At 37.9% G+C, this 17,416-nt stretch overlaps 1 protein-coding gene and 1 pseudogene across 1 annotated transcript in view; both read right to left on the bottom strand.

The window, feature by feature from the left end:
* Window positions 1-17,416, bottom strand: part of CFAP54 (cilia and flagella associated protein 54) — a 291,990-nt gene that overhangs the window by 130,993 nt on the left and 143,581 nt on the right. Inside the window, exons 37-39 of the mRNA XM_032416199.1 lie at window positions 10,951-11,174; window positions 10,377-10,512; window positions 6,586-6,694 (exon numbers count right to left, since the gene is read on the bottom strand). Of these exons, the coding sequence (XP_032272090.1) occupies window positions 6,586-6,694; window positions 10,377-10,512; window positions 10,951-11,174 (469 nt within the window). The remainder of the gene's footprint in view (window positions 1-6,585; window positions 6,695-10,376; window positions 10,513-10,950; window positions 11,175-17,416) is intronic.
* Window positions 15,178-16,262, bottom strand: LOC116640078 (annotated as a pseudogene).

The raw sequence follows: 17,416 nt of genomic DNA, 5'->3' as shown, positions 1-17,416 counted from the left end.
TTCATCCTTTCCAATAGGGAGCACAGGAAGGGTCTTGAGCAGGGCACGAGTATTTTAGGAAGAGTTAGCAGACTGCAACAGAAAGAGGTTGGTGGCTGAGAGACTATAACACTGATATTGTGATTTGAACTCAACTGAGATGGTAGCAATGGGAATGAGGGAGGGACGCAGGGAACATTCCAATGTTGGAAGTGACAGAAGAGTGGTTAATTGGTGACATGGCAAAGAAAAAAGGGGGGTGGGAATTACTTCTTCCCTGTCCTTCCAGGGCCAATGACCTTGTGTCCCATCTCGCTGGAAAAAAATCCAAGCAATCCAAAAGATCTTCTGCAAACCCCCACCAGTGGTTCATGTTGGTCTAGAACATTCTTCCCTCAGATATCCCCATGCCCTTGCTTCCTCAGCTCCTTAAGGTTACTGCTTAACTTAATTTCTCAGGAGGCCTCCCTTGATCACTGTATTTAAATTGGTGATCCTGGTTTCCCAACTTCTCTCTTCTCCATTGCATTCGTCATCTTCTGATGTACTATGTGTTTTGTTTGTTTATAGGTTGTCTCTTGCCACTTGAATGCAAGTTCCACGAGGGCAGGGAGATTGTCCAGCATCAATTTTGTCTGCTGCTATCAACCCAGACCTATAACAATGCCTGTTACATGGTTTGTGCTCAGTAAGTATTTCTTAAATGAATGAATGACAAGTTCTCAAAGCTAAATGGCTGGGATAAACTTGATTAATAATCACTTATATAGATCTTAATCTCAGTTAATTCTCACAGCACCTTACCAACTAGTAGGGGTGGATGTTACTCACACTTTACAAAGGAGGAAAAGTGAGGACATTAACTTGTTTTAAGCCCTTATAAGACAAGAGAGACAACCAGTGTTCAAGTCCAGTGCCTTTCCCAGATAGTTGGCCAGAGGGCATCACATCTTGGGTAACTGGCAATAAGCCAGATTTGAGGCCTGCTAATTTGAGTACAGAGACCTTTGAGACTAGGACAGAAATAAGCCTAAGAAAAGTTAATGAGAGAAGCAGCTGGGGTCCACAGGGAGGTCCTAATGGAATTAGTGCACACTTACATTTTATGGCCATAGAGACATCTTTCAATCTACTACAATGCAGATTGATATGTCTAGAAATCCTGGAGGCTCTAGTCAAACCAGGTACATGGCCATGTTGAGAGAAGTACTTGCCCCCCCAACCCCCAGCACTCTTGACACACTTGCCTACCACACATTTAAGAGAATCAAATACTTAGGTGACAGAAGCTCTTACTAACTCCCCAGGAGCTCTCTTCTACCCTACCAATTTCCCTCTCCTGTCCATTTTGTCCTATGCCCGCCATCTTGCTCTCTCAATTCCCCTCTCCTCTATCCATGCACAGTCCTGCATGATCCAGACAAGGAGACAAGGCATGCCCTGACTCCTCCCACCCCCACCCGTATGCACAATGCCCTAAAGATGATAAGGTTTCTGCTCTGTTTTTGTTTTTCCTACAAGAATTCATGAGCTTGGCTTTTATCTTTTTCTCCTTAGTGAATCAGGGAAAGAAGCAAAGACAGCAAAGGAAAAAGCAGAAGCTGGAAGCCCTCACATATTAATATTTTGAGACAGTTACCTTCTCTAGACCTTAATTTTTAATCTCTGTTAAAATTGGAATGATAATATTTACCTCCAAGGGTTATTGTTTTAACTTGTGTGTGAAGTGTCCAGCATAATGCCTATCAGGGAGTAAGCATCCAAGAGGTGGAGGCTATATATTGGCTGTTAGTCATGTATTTTTAAAATATATATTGAGCACTTACTAGTATTAGGTGCTATGCTAGGCACTGAAGAAATATAAGTGAACAAAACAGACACACTCCTTGTTTTCACGGAGCTTTCATTCTGGAATAAAAATTCACAAAAGCATGCTTGTATTTCGAGGCAATCAAAAGGACAGGAGGGACAGGAGATGTTGGTAGTCTTTTTTAAAATGTGGGGTCTGACTAAAATCATCCTGCTACTTTTTATCAAATATCCACTTACAAATCATTCCTCCTGTTTTTTTCCTAAACTATATTTCACTTTTTTTTTTTCCTTTTTTCAAGCCCTAGAAAACCTTTTTTCTTGTAGTCTAACTAGGGCTCTACTGGTGATTTTGTGACTATCTACACAAGATAACTAGTGAAAGCAATGAAGAAGTATCGTTAGCTTCAGAGGCCTGTCCTTACTTCTCTGTCTCAAGGGGAGCTCCTCTCTGAAAACTTTCATGAATAATTCAAGAAGCTATTTCAAAGGCACTAATAACCTCAACAGTTAGAAATAGGTCAGAAGAAGAAGAAGGTGAAGGAGGAGGAGGAAGAAGTACAGGAGGAGGAGGAGGGTGGGGAAGAAAGAGAAGGAAGGAGAAGGAGGAGAAAAGGAAGAAGAGAAAGAAGAAGGAGAAAAAAAAGAAAAGAATTACTGTCTCTTATTGTACTAATGTACTCATTAAACTGAATACCAGGGTGCCTGGATGGCTCAGCTGGTTGAGCCTCCAACTCTTGATTTCGGCTCGGGTTGTGACAACAAGCCCCGCATAGGGCTCCAAGCTCAGCAAGGAGTCTGCTTCAGAATTCTCTCTCTCTCCCTCTCCCTCTGCCCCTCCCCCTCATGCTCCCTCTCTCTCTCTCTAAAATAAATAAATAAATCTTAAAAAAAAAAAAAAAAAAAACCTGAAATACTAATGACTCCTGAGAGATGGGTCAACCAAGGAAGAATCCCAGGGAATACTATAAAATTTGGGCTGCTTTCTACACAATTGGTCATATTAATCCAAAAGCCCAGAGTCAGTAATAAAACACACCTGCCAAAGGTTGAAAATTCCAACATACCTGAAGACTGAAGAACCCTATCAGAGATAACTTAAATACCAATTAGGTCAAAACTCAAGAAACAGATCCTAGATAGAATGCAAAAACAGCTACAATAAAAGGCATATTCATAGTTATCTCCCCTGTGAAGCTTAACAAGCAGGCAAGTTACTCATCCATACAAAAAATAATCTATAAAGTGAGGTATTCTCACTTCTCCACATCCTACAGAGACAATACCAAATTACATATGCATTATTAAATAGTTAGAGGGAGAACAGAATGCTGTTAAATAATGAGAACACCAAATGTTCGTAGGCACTGGAGCATTAGAATATCTGTTCTGAAGAACTAAATGTATCAAGCATTACCGCCCAATGCTGCTATGCCAAAAGAAAATCTATGATGTTCTAAAGCAGCAATCTGGTGTGGAAACCAGCAAGAGTATACTTGGTCTTTCCAAAGTACTGCAAACATGTCATGATGACATACCTTAGACCCATCATGCTTATAAACATGTTAATGATCTGAGTTCAGGACACTGAAAGAAAATTCACCCTCCTAAAAATTTGCCAAATAAGCCCAAAAGTGTGGGCCGAAATATGCTCCTAGTCCCAGAGGCCCTAGAGTCTTTTAAAGAGGTGTAAGTTGGATGCCAAGATTTTAATGATAATGACTCAATGTAAGACTTACAATTAGTATGCAGGATCATCTAAAAACTACCATACGATTACAGTAAGTTAGAATAAAGTATCTGTCTCCCCATGACCACTGATGTATAGCAAAATTTTTCTGAGTGCTATCAGTTTAGAGGAGAGACTAACCTGAGAGAGGACAAATGGTGAACAGGTAAGTAGTTTGGTGGAGCACTTACAGGCTGAGCAATCAGACAGACGAGGGTTTGAACCAAAGTTCTATTTACTAGTAACATTTAATTTTCTCATCTGTAATGTAAGCATAATATCTACCCTCTAAAATTATAAAAATTTAAAAAGCTAATGGTTATAATGTGCTCAATATAGTACGTGGCCCCATTCATTATTACTGCCACTACAATATTGTTTAGATTTTATCCCTTCAAATATTCCTGCTGTAGTCGTTGCTCAAACTGACTATAGCCCCTCCACCATTGAGAATCAACCTAAATAATCACAGTCAGCTGATCCGACCTACCCTCCTTTCTGTCTCACCACCTGCTACCTTACCTTTCCAAATGTAGCTTTAACTACTAGAAGGCAAAGTACTTTTCTGACATATTGCATCCACCATCTATAAGACCTACTGGTCACACATGCTAGGCATGTTTTTCTTATCCCTTAGGTGCTAGTCATCATATTTGATAATAAGTTTTTTTTGACATATTTTCTCACATTTGTTGCCCATTCTTTTTAGGATGGAAGGGATAATATAAATCACATTCTGAATTGTAGATCCCAAATTGACAGATCTCCGGAGGTTTGACAGATGTGATCAAGAAAAGAAGAACATAACCAGGATGAATCACACTCTGATTGGACCTCCATTGTTGAATAAATATGAGGGGATAATTTGATTTACCATTGGTGGTAAAACTCTCAAGTTTGTAGTTACCAACTCCCTCAACAGGAACCTCTACACTGCTCTGAAGCCCTTCCATCTTCTTTCTATTTCCCTGAGGGGCCAGGCCACTCTTTCAGATTCCTCCTGAAATCTCCTACCCTAGCAACCTTTGCTATGCTCTCAACCCCTTCCTTTATTAAGAAAATCTTCAGTACCCAATGAGAATACCTTCAACTTCTGCCCTTACCACCTATAAACTTCCTGTTTTGGGGCCCATTCTCTCCTTCCCTTCTGCCCTAGCTTCTCAGTATGGCTCCTCTAGAGGGTAAATTCATGTTCTCCTTTCTGCCTTGGAAACAATTATGGAAACTTGTGTCAAGATGGAGATTCCATCAACCTATGATGAGTAGCAGCTCAGTACTCAACTCATCAAACACAGTAGCATGAGCAAAAAAAATGGACTAGCCCTTGTGTGAAAGCAATGAGATTTGGGGGTTGTTTATTACTACTGTATAGCGTAGCCCACTTTGAATGACACAGCTTCCAAAGTGAGGCCATCCTCAGGTCTATACTCCATAAAACTCTCCCTGAGTGACCTCATACAAGCCCCTGATTTCAACCACCACCGATATATGGACAATGAAAATATAAATCTCTGCTGAATGCCTGACTGGTCTATCTAACCATATACTGAATAGTTCTACTCAGGTATCATCCTGGCACCTCAAACTCAGTACTTCCTAAGTAACTTCCTCTGAGCTAGTCCTCCCTTCAGTTTTCCTGTGGAGTGAAGACATCACATCCATCTAGCCACCCAAGCCAGAAACCAAGGCATCTTGGACTCCTCCCATCCTCATCTAACCAGTATAGAACACAGTCCTGGGGACTTACTTCCTCGGCCTTTCTCTCACCTCTGTCTACTCTTGTATTCTCCTCACCTAAGTCCAGAGCCTCATCACATCTTTAATGTACAAGTTAGGAGTAGCTGCTCTTCTGCTTCCATGTGCTGTGCTTTCAATTGATTCCCCACGCTGCTGCCTAAGGTTCTTTCCAGAGCGCAAATACGATCGTTTCACTGCCCTTCTTTAAATCCTTATAACTAGTTCCCTTCAGCCATCCAGATAGATCTGCATCTCTTTATCCTGCCTTCTAAGGCCTTCCTGCCAACCTTTCTAACCTCAGCTTTGCCTTTTCCTTTTTCCTTCACCTCTACCAAATTACACACAGTCTCTGCACAGCGATGCTGTTTACTACTACTGCTTACAGTGGAAAACAACAGGGGTAGCCATAATATGACAGACCTTATCACTCTATACCATAGTCTCTGCTTTATTTATCAGTCTCTTTCAATGGGTTGTAAATTCCAGGATAACAAATCTTTAATCTCAATAAATCTTTAGTCTCTTTGTAGTCTCAGTACCCAGTATGGCACCTAACACATGGTGGACATTCAGTAAATGTTTGCTGAATGACTGAATGGCCGCCTAACTGTCTCAATAAAGGAATAGATGATTACATACCTACACACATACATACATAAAATCAATGGATAAATAAATGAAAGAATCCTAACACGGCAAAGGGAAGATCTGCATTCCTTTCCTATACCAGAAATAGAGGCACATGAAAAGCACAATTGAGAGAAAGCATTATTCCCCCTTTTCATCTTATTCTATTGCTTCAATCCTATAAGCTGCACTGCCAAAATATTCCAAGAGGGCTTCTCGGCTGAAAGCAAAGGAGCCATGACGTCCCTTTGTCTTCTCCTGTGCTCTAGTGAAAAGACCTACAACTTAACCATGATACAGCCAATAGGAGAACAATCTACACTGATTATGGGAATGGGAGTTACTATGAGAGTCAAGACAGAGCTTCAAAGAGAATGGCAACAGGTCAAGCTGAAGAGTTCCCAAGTGAAATGAAAACAGGGGGAAATGTACACAACAGTCTTTTTCATGCTTATTTTTCAAATAATTTTCCGTTCTCTTTTTCCTTCCCTTCTTTAATTTACAGATTAAACTAATAAACACATGTTTTAATTCCCCTTGTGACATTTATAGCAACATAAGATGGTAAATATCAAATGGGTTATTTTCAGTCCAATAAGCCTGCAAAAGAGATTTTGCAAACATTTTAATTATGGAAGAGCTGACATGCAGAACACAACAGCAAACCTTGCTTTTAAAAAGCTTCAAGCTAAAATGGTTCCAACCTGAATAGATCAACTTTTTTAGGATATCTGCACAGTTTTCTGTATCTGTTACTTCACTGGTTGAAGGATTAATCTTGAGCTGCTTCCCAATGAAATTTCGGCAGGTTATCTTAAAAAGGAAAAGGGAAAACAAATACTATTTGGTCAGGTATTTATGGCTAAAAATTTGTTAAAATGTTTATCTTATTTTTCCCTTGTCAAAAAGAAGAAATATAAAAGGATGCTACAAATAAAAGCTAGCAGAGTAGCACTTGATCATGACAACTTTCAGGAAAAAAAAGCAGCCACATAACTTTTTGTATTTCTTTTGTTCAGCACAGCTGGAGAGGCATTAGGCAAATTATGTAGAGCAATGAGAATATGATTTTCTGATATTCTATAAATCCACTAGTCTAAATATATCTTCTATTATGCAAGTTGAAACATATCTAAAATATAGGCTGCTTTTCCAGTGGCTGATTTTTCCACCCTACTCATAATGAATGCAATTTAAACTTCCCTGGTGAAGTTTTTCAGAACTAACTTCCTCTGTGGTATTTTAAAAATTTATTTTCTAACAGACACTTAAGTCCTAAAATTATGAAATATCTGAAATCAGAAAAATTTTAAACAAAAGGAAATTCTTTTAAAAGGTCCAAGAACTGGGGCACCTGGGTGGCTCAGTCAGTTAGGCATCCAACTCTTGATTTCGGCCTGGGTCATGATCTCAGGGTTGTGATATCGAGCCCTGCATCAGGCTCCATGCTGAGCATGGAGCCTGCTTGGGATTCTCTCTCTCCCTCTCCCTCTGCCCCTCCTCTGCTAGTGGGTGCACCTGCTCTCTCCCTCTCTCTAAAAAAAAAAAAAAAGTCCAAGAACCTTTGTTTCTCCATTCCTATTCCTTGAACTAACCTATTTCTCAAAATACAGACCTCTTTGAATCTCAGTCTGATGTAGATGCTGCTTCTTTATTGTCCCTTGTAGGTACTTATACAATGAGATGTAAACAGTCTAATAAAATGCAAATTCTTTCCCATAGCCTAATAAGGCCCTATTTGACCTAGTCCTTCCCAACTCCCAGCTTCATTAAATAAATCTTAATTGAACATTTATTATGTGTCAGTCACTACTCCAAGCTCAAGGATAATACAGTGAACAAAGCAAACAAAAGTTCCTATATTTATGGAACTTATTCTAGAGGAAGTAGAAATATAATGAGGAAAATAGAAGGGTACATTATAGAGTATAAATAGAGTAGAGAGAAATAGAGCAATCCTTTATATAGGATAGTGAGAATAGTCCTCACACAGAAAGTGACATTTAGCAAAGACTAGAAAAAGGTGAAAAAAAATCAGTGCGGATATTTGGGGGAGAAGCTTCCCAAGCAGGGGAGCAGCAAATGGGAGGATCCCAAGGCAGGAAGTCTTAAAGAACAGAGCAGCTGAAACCTTCAGGGGAGTATTAGGAGATGAGTCACTGGAGATGACAGGGGAATGCATGGGGCATTAAGGCCATGATAAGGATGTTCACCTTATCTCTGAATCAGATGGGAAGCTGCTGTAGGGTTTAAAGAAGGGGAATGACATGATCTGACTTAGGTTTTTAAGGGGTCATTCTACCTGCTGCATTGAGAATAGACTATAGGCTGGAGGCAGGGATTCAGGGAGGTTGGAAGCAAGAAGACTAATTAGGAAGTCATTGCATGAAGCCAAGCAAATATAACAAGGGCTTGGATCAGAGCAGGAGTGGTGGAGGCAGTGATAAGTGGTCAGATTCTGAATACATTTTGAAGGTAGAAGATTTGATAACCACTTTGAAGTGGGGTAATGAAAGCAAGAGAGGGGTCTGAGATGTCTCAAAGGTGTCTGGCCTGAGCAACTAGGAGAACAGTGTTGTCATCAGTTGAAGTAGGGAAGACTTGTCAGAACAGGTTTGCTTTGAAATATACTAAATTTTAGAAGTGTATTAGACACGTTGATTAGGCAGCATGATGAAATTTGATGGGTCAACTTGGTTAGGCTAAACTACGAGGACAAAAGGGAGGGAAGTATCCATTTTGCAGCATACACACACTTCATCCCAGCTACTCAAACACTAATCTAGCTGCTACTCTGAAGGGATTTTGCAGATACTAATTAAAGTCCCTAATAAATTTCCTTTAAACTAAAGAGATTATCTTCGTGGGCCTGACCTAAGCAGGTGAGTCACTGATGTGCTGCTGGAGGGTCTCCAGACTCCAAACAGCATCTAGGTCTACTCACTGGATCATCCCTCACTGACTGCCTAAGGATAACAGCTTCTGGTCACACCTGTAAGTTTCCTTCCTGCTCATGATCCTGACTGACCACCTTATAATTTTGGACTCGTCTGGCCAGCCCCCACAATCAAATAAGCCAATTCCTTGTAATAAATCTTGATGGATATATGACAGATAGAAAAATAGACAGACAGACAGACAGACAGATAATAGATCCTACCGGTTCTGGTTCTCTGATTGAACCCTGACTGATACAGGGAATTACATGTCAACACAGAATTCAGGAGAAAGGTCTAGACTGAAGCTGTAATTTCAAAAGTCATTATCATAAAGACAGTACTTAGAGCCACAGACTGAATGAGCTCACCAAGGGAGAGGATGTGGATAAAGAAGACAGGAGGACCAAGAACAAAGTCCTGGGACACACTACCATTAAGACACTGGGGAGAAGAGGAAGAAGCAAAGCCCCCCTGTTTTCACTCTCGCCCCTGTCTGTGACATTCCAGCCACTCAGGCCTTCTTCCTGTCCCACCTAGGGGCCTTTGCCCTTATGTTTCCCTTGGGCTGGAAGGCTCTCTCTTATGTATGGCTGGCCATTTTTCATCAAAGGTTACCATTTCCAAGAGGCATTCCAGATTTCTACCTCCCACCCCACCTATCTCTAACCCATGGACCCATTTTAGTCTCTTCAGAGAACTCATAATGATCATAAACCTGTTTATGTATCTGTTTACATGTTTATTATCTGGCCCTACCTCTATCCCTCCAAAATTAAAATCCATAAAGCAAGAACTCAGACTGTATTCTCATTGTGTTAGAATATGCAGGAGGCAAGAATATGCAAGGGCCGTAAGGAACCTCTGTGAGAAGAAAATGGAGCCCTCACTGTGTGGCCACAACACCACAAGCACACAGAGTGGTATGGGAGGTGGGACTAGATTTCAGTCCTCATGTACACTGGATGCCCTGGGCCAGGTCGCAAACTGTATAACTGTATGCCATGGTTCTGGTATTAGATAGTCAATACACATTTATTAAATTAATAAATGAAAGAATTTACTTCCCTTTCCTCCACCTAACTCAAAGCTGCACCATCATTTTCATGGTCCTTACACACTTTCACTTTCATGGGCCCACACCTCCATAAAAAATATTAAAAATTGTATCATATGATTATGTTGGCATAAATACAAATACAGTATTAATAAAAATTAAAACCTTTTCTTTGACCTAAAAGTTACTTTTTTCTTCACATTAAAAAAATTAAAACATTTAGTGGGCCTCTAAAAGTTTGGTGGCTCTAGATAATGTCCTCACTGTGCCTAACGAATGTATCAGCTCTGGCCTGAACGTAAGTTTCCTATGTATAAGGACTTAATTTTTGTTTACCTTGTACCTGGAAAATATTGGCACATAGCAGGCTTTCAATAACGTTTGTTGATTTGAATGATAAATGCCTAAGTAAAAATAATATTTATCTGATCCCTAACTATTTGTATTTTATACGTGCACTCCTCAGAAATCACAACTGCATGAATAATAAAGCCAAACTCACCTTCTCTTTGTATTCAGCCTCATATCTTGCACAAGGTTGTTGGGTAACATCCGGGCCATTGAACTTGGATATTCTTAGAAGAAGCTGACGCTGTGCATACACCAGGAGTGGTGTCACTTGCTCTGTGTATCTCTCACTAGAGAGAGGTAGAAATACATTAAAACGCAGACATTAGTTAAAATGCATTTTTTAAATGGAAGCTTGTCCCTGTACCTCTGAAATAAATAATACATTATATGTTTAAAAAAAAAAAAAAAGAAGATAGTAGGAGGGTAAAATGAAGGGGGGGACATAGGAGGGGAAGATGAACCATGAGAGGCTATGGACTCTGAGAAACAAACTGAGGGTTCTAGAGGGGAGGAGGGTGGGGGGATGGGTTAGCCTGGTGATGGGTATTAAAGAGGGCACGTACTGAATGGAACACTGGGTGTTATACACAAACAATGAATCATGGAACACTACATCAAAAACTAATGATGTAATGTATGGTGATTAACATAATAAAATTTTTAAAAATAAATAAATAAATAAATGGAAGCTTGTCACTTTTAATTGCCCTCACAGCAATACTTACTGTGAAATTGTATTGAATTGGATAGCAAGTGATACCAGTGTTTCCCATTTTTCCACTTGATACAAAAGTTCCAGAGATTTCAACACAAAGTTATGGATCCATTTCAAATCAACCACATTTACATCATCCAAAAGATGCTCAAAATCAAGGCTAGAACCACCGTTATCATTTTTAATATTTCCATAGCAGCTTGGAACACTGAACTCCCCTTTTTCTTCAATAACCTGCAAGTAGCACATGGAAAAAAATGTATTTTCAGATTTCACTACACATTTTTTTTTCTGAAAACTGAATGTGATAGAAAATATAACAGGAAAAGAACTGAAGATAAAAAAATTTAAATGTTTTTATATGCAAATCAAAGCTTGAACACTGCTATTCCAAAGAACTTTCTATGATGATGGAAATGTGCTATGTCTGTGTTGCTTGATATAGTAGCCAGCAAGCATGTGTGGATATTGGAGCTACTGAAATATGACCATTGCAACTGGATTTTTAATTTCATTTAATTTTAATTAATTTAAGCTTAACTTTATAAAATAGCCACATATGGCTAGTCATTACCATATTAGACAGCACAGACTGAGGTCCATACTTCCTGGTCCACAGTCACTACCTATGTAAGTAAGGACATTAAACGAATAAGATAAAGTTTTGAAGAACAGGTTTTAGTATATGCAAATTATTAAGTTTCCATAATACACTGGTTACATTCATCAGTCTGCGGCATAATATGTCCAATTCCCTGATACAAAGGTCAAACCTATGGAGAAGGAAATCTTCTAGAAAACCCTGTTTTTGCCGAAGTCAAAAGTACTATGTAACTAATGTATTCATTTCCCAAGAGTCCCTGATGCATCTGTGTATATCCTTAGAAATTCTTGAGACAAAAAAAAAAAACAAAACAAAACCCTTAGATCCACCTATAAGCCAGGTTGCAGCCCAACAAATAGTTGGGTAACTCAAGACCAGCCCCTCTTAAGCTGGTGTTACTATTAAGGGTAATCCACACATAGAGGAGGGAGGGTACCAACCTTCCTCTACCAAGTAAAGGACAAATATCGCTAACAAGATTCATGGTCCTTGAGGTTGGAAGAGACCTAGGAAGTCATCTGGCTGTGCAATGTAATATGAATGCCTAAAGTCAGTCTTGTGTAGGTGTGAATAATAGGTGTGCCATATGTGACCCATGTGAATTTCCCTCCTTAGCACGGTCACTGGCACATGGGACATACTCAATAAAGGGTAGTTTCCATTTTGTTGATGTTATGAGCTCCACCCTTCTACCCACTGATTCTACAGTAAGACTTCCAGCAGCACAGAGCTCCATAAAGGGTTCTCTCCATTAACTTGACTTCAGGGTTCCATGTGGAGGCATTCTTGGCCTTTACTCAATCCTCTTGGTGAGTATAGAAGAAATCAAGCCTGTCCCACTCAACTTTTCCAAGATGACTGCTCTGTCAGAGCCTGACTGCCTATAGGATGACATATTCTTTCTTCAGACATGGGTAAATTTCCTGGGTCCAAATGAAATAACTTTCCTGGGCCATCCATGAAGAAGAGGGTATCTGATATCAGTTAGTCATGCCCATGGCTACATGGTAAGTTTACTTCTGGGATGAAGGAGAGGGAAGCCCTCTGTGGTTACTATATCTTCCAATATAGCTTTCATCAACAACAAAGCTGACATTGTATTTCCAACCATCAAGAGAGAAGAAAAAAAGTATTATCTATTTACTTCCTAATTTTGGTAACATTACCCAACAATATTGAGAAATAAGCAGCACTGGCATTTGGGGATGAAAATAGCATATGGAAAGTGAAGTTTCTGGCATGGTCAAGACCAGTCTTTATATTCTGAAGATTAAGTATGGGCCATGTGTAATTAAAAAAAAAAAAACCTTTTATTAAAGAAAATTTCTAACACTTACAAAAGCAGAGAAAATAATATACTGAGGCCTTATGTACCCACAACCAGCTTCAACCAATTATCAATTTTTGGGATCTACTTGGTTTAATCTGTACACATACCCACTTCTCCCAGTATTTTGAATTACATCCCCAAAATTATATTAATCTATAAATACTTCATCATGTGTCTCTAAAAAGACAAGAATTATTTTTACAGAAACATAACCACCATAATATAATCCCACCTAACAAAAGAAATTAGCAAAAAAATCCTTCAAAACATTATTGAATAACTAGTGTCCACATTTCCTTTATACCTTATAAATTTTTGAGTGCATTAATTTGGAATGGGATCAAAATAAGGTCCAAACATTGCATTTATGTCTCTTAGGTCTTTTTTAATCTATAGGTTTCATCTTCTCCTTTTTCACTTCAATTTTTTTGTTGAAGAATCCAGGTTGTTTGTCTTGTAGAGTTTCCATGGTCGGAATTTCTATTGTTGCATCCCCATGGTTTCATTCTAAATGTTTCTCTGTCCCCAGATCTTCTGTAAATTGTTGGTTAGATTTAAATGCTTGCCCTGCTTCCAGTTTGATTTATTTTTTTCCAACAAGTATACTTCACTGGTGCTGTTCATCCCCCCATGAATTCACAAAGAATTGCAAAATCCTGATATTCTAATTTCAACATTCTTTCTTCAGTTATTAACCTGAAAATTCTATAAAGAAAAATTTCTCTTCCTTGACTGTTAATTATTTGGTTATCCTCAAGTATAATTCACATAGAAAAGGTAATCAGCCTTTGTTTTTTCCCACCAAGGAGTCCTATTTCTTTTATTGGGAAATGGTTTTTAAAGAACCCATCTGGGTGCTAAGAGTTGTTACTTTTTTTTTGAGTCTTTTGAATTGTTTCGACATCTTTGTAAAATATTGACCATATGTATGAGTCTGTTTCAAGAGTCTCTTTTTATTCCATTGATATGTTTCTCTTTATGCCAATATCATACTCTTCTAATTACTACATCATTGATAAACCTTGAAATCAGGTAGGGCGTTCTCCAAATTTGTTCTTTTTAAAGATTTTCTTGGCCATTCACATTTCTTTGCATTTGCTTATAAGTTTTAAAATGAACTTTCAATTTATACCAAAAAAAAATGTCTGTTGGAATTTTCATTAGAATTTCCCTGAATCAACAGATCAAATTGGAAATAAATGATATCCTAGCAATATTAAGTCTTTTGGTTCATGAACACGATATATCTCTGTGTCTATTTAGATCTTCTTTAATTTTTTTCTGCAATGCATTATAATTTTCAGTGTAAAAATCTTACATGGATTTCCTTAAATATATTCCTAGAAACTTGATATTTTGAATGGTATTTTTAAATTTTCATTTCCTAGTTGTTTTCTGTTAGTACAAAGAAATTTTTTATATTGACTTTATGTGCTATTTTGTTTATTAGTTCTAGTAGTTGCTTTATAGAGTCCTAAAGAGTTAGAATTTTCTATGTAAAAACTCATATTATTCCCTTCCAATCCGCATGCCTTTTGTTTCTTTATCTGCCTTATTGTACCTGTCAGGATCTCTGGCATGGTATTGAGCAAAAGTGGTATGAACAGACATCCTTGCTTTGTTCCCAATCTTAGAGGGAAGCTCATAATATTTCACCATTAAGTATGATGTTAACAGTAGATACTACTTTTTATCAGGTATTTCTAGTTTGCTGAGAGTCTTTAACATCAATGACATTGTTTTTGTTTTGCTTCCAATTGTATTAGTCTCTTTTTATTCTTTTGATAATGTCTTCCAGAGTTAACTACTTCTGTTTGTAGGTGATGAAATGTATAATGATCCACTTCACATTTGGTACTCTATGAATATGGTCTTTTCCTTTACTTCAACTTAGAATTAAGACTTGTAATTCTTGTTGTTGTTTTTTTTAATATACCAGTCCCAGAAGTAGTTTTCCCTGTAGAAGTTATCTGAACACAGTCTTATGCTTTCTATTTGTGGTCTACAACCAGCCTCTATCTTCTCCAGAACACTATAAGACAGACTTAGTTTAAATACATATTAAATTAAGAGGTATTCTCTCAAATAAGTTTAAATGCATTTTATTTTTAGGCAACCTACATGATATGGTTTTTTCTTTTTTAAAAAAAAAATGACTCCACTCCAAATAAATCAACATTAAAATAAATGAAGAGATCAAGATGACATCACCCAATTGTCCAAGTCCTGGTGTTGTGTGGATGTGTGAAAAGCAGCAGCCAGTTACGATGACAGGTGATAGATCTAAAGTAATTGCCATTTTGTTAACATTTTTTCATTTATAAACCATCCTTAAAGAAAATCATATATAGGGTCACACCATCCTCACAGTAGTCCAGCAGAGCAACCATGCCATCTGAATTCATGTTTTCACAAATAAAGAACTGGTAGTTTTGAATTAGCAAAGATGTGCTTGATTTGTCTGCAGCCTCTGTTATAAAAGGTTTACACTTTCTGATCCCTGTTCTTCAAGTTTGCCTTAGACTGATTTCCTATAATCTATGATATACTTTTCGTAGGCTTCATTTGTGAAGCTTGTTTTCTGTAAGTAATGGTTCCCGACAACATCAACACCAGTGATTACTGTGCTTTCAGTACCTTCGCCTTGGGGGCCTTCAACGAAGTCCATTTCCATCAATGGTACCTTCTGTCCTACTATTTTCTCCCTCACCTCCAGGCACAGCTCATTTGCAACCTCCTGAATCTTGTAGATGTCAGAGAACATCTCATCATGACTGATGAGGTCCAGATAGATAATATGACGACATCCAGAGAAAGAGAACAGCAGCCCTGGCTTAGCAGGAACCCAGAATTCAGAGCAAGAGCAATGCAGCTAGAGCAGCACTCAAGGGGAGGGAAAGCAGGTGGAAAAAGTGATATCAAATTTTGTAAATGCTTTTGCTGTATCTATTTCAATGGTCATATAATTTGTCTCTTTTATCCTGTTAATATGGTGAATTACCTTGATTGATCTTTATTTTTTTTTAAGATTTTTATTTTTTTATTTGAGAGAGCACACACGAACATGGGGAGGAGCAGATGGGGAGGGAAAAGATGGGGGAAAGAATCTCAAGCAGACTCCACACTGTGTGCAGAGCCCAACATGGTGCTTGATCTCACCACCCTGAGATCATGACCTGAGCCAAAACCAAGAGTTGGACGCTTAACCAACTGAGCCACCCAGGCACTGCTTGATTGATCTTTAAATGTTAACCTTACATTTCTGGGATAAACCCACCTGATCATCATTTGTATAACTGTAGATATTATAGACCTCATTTGCATATTTTATATATTGCTGGGATTGATCTGCTAATATTTCATTAAGGAGTTTTGTGTCTATGTTCATGAGGGATATTGGTTCATACTTCTCTTTTTGATATTATCTGTCAGGGTTAAGCTGGCTTCGCTTCTGAAAAAAATTTTTGTGCATGATTTATTATTTTGTCCTTTTATGTTTGCTCGAATTCTGCAGGGAAATATTCTGGGTATGGAGTTTTCTTTATCTCAAAGTTCCTAATTATAAATTCATTTTCCTTAATATATTTAGGGCAATTCATTTTTTCTATTGCTTCTTGTGTCATATTTAAGCTGTGCTTTGTGATAAACATGTCCATTTCATTTAAAGTTATCAAATTCATTAGTAAAAATTGATCATAATATTCTCTTATTTTTCTTTTGATATCTATAGGATCTGTAGTTATATCTCTCTTTCATCACTAACGTCAGTTATTTATGTTTTTCTTTCTTTTGTTCATCAGTATTCCTAGGATTCTGCCAATTTTAATAATCTTTTCAAATGATTAATTTATTAACTTTATTAATTTTGTTTTGTTTTATATATAAATTATTTCTGCTCTTATTCTTTCACTTATTTTCTTTGTTCTTTTTACTTACTTTGGATTTAATTTGTTCTTTTTTGAGCTCCTATAGGTGGACACTTAGATAACTGATGTTATATCTTTCTTCTTTACTCTTAAACATTTAAAACTATTAAGTTCTTCTACATACTGGTTTATTTGCATCCCACAAATTTTGATATGTTGTCCAGTTTGAAATATTTTTAAGTTTCTCTTGTGTTTTCTTCTTTTATCCATGGGTTATTTAAAACTGTGTTAATTTCCAGATATTTGGAGATTTTTCTTCCTAATTTCTATTGGTCTATTCATAAGGTAGGGGTCAGAGAACGTACTCTTCAAGATGTCAGTCTTTTAAATTTTATTATGACTTATTTTTTGACCCTGCATATGATCCATCTTGGTGAGCACACCATATGCACTTGTGCTCTGTTTCTAACCCTTTTATGTGTACTGCACTTCAATTCTGACACTACCTACCTAACCAGAATTAAGGTCAGACTCCAAGAGTTTAAAGACTTAGTCCTCCACAAGACTGCCCTTATTTCAGATGGCAGCCACAACTCTCAGGTCATCTGCACTTCTGACTGAACAGCTATAAATTTAGGGGTTTCCATAGCTCCCTCAGATTCAATAATTGGTTGTC

This window comes from Phoca vitulina, unplaced genomic scaffold (genome assembly GCF_004348235.1).
Source record: "Phoca vitulina isolate PV1807 unplaced genomic scaffold, GSC_HSeal_1.0 scaffold19, whole genome shotgun sequence".
Taxonomy (NCBI): Eukaryota; Metazoa; Chordata; class Mammalia; order Carnivora; family Phocidae; genus Phoca; species Phoca vitulina.
The sequence above is the reverse complement of the archived record's forward strand: the minus strand, read 5'-3'. Positions and strand labels throughout refer to the sequence as shown.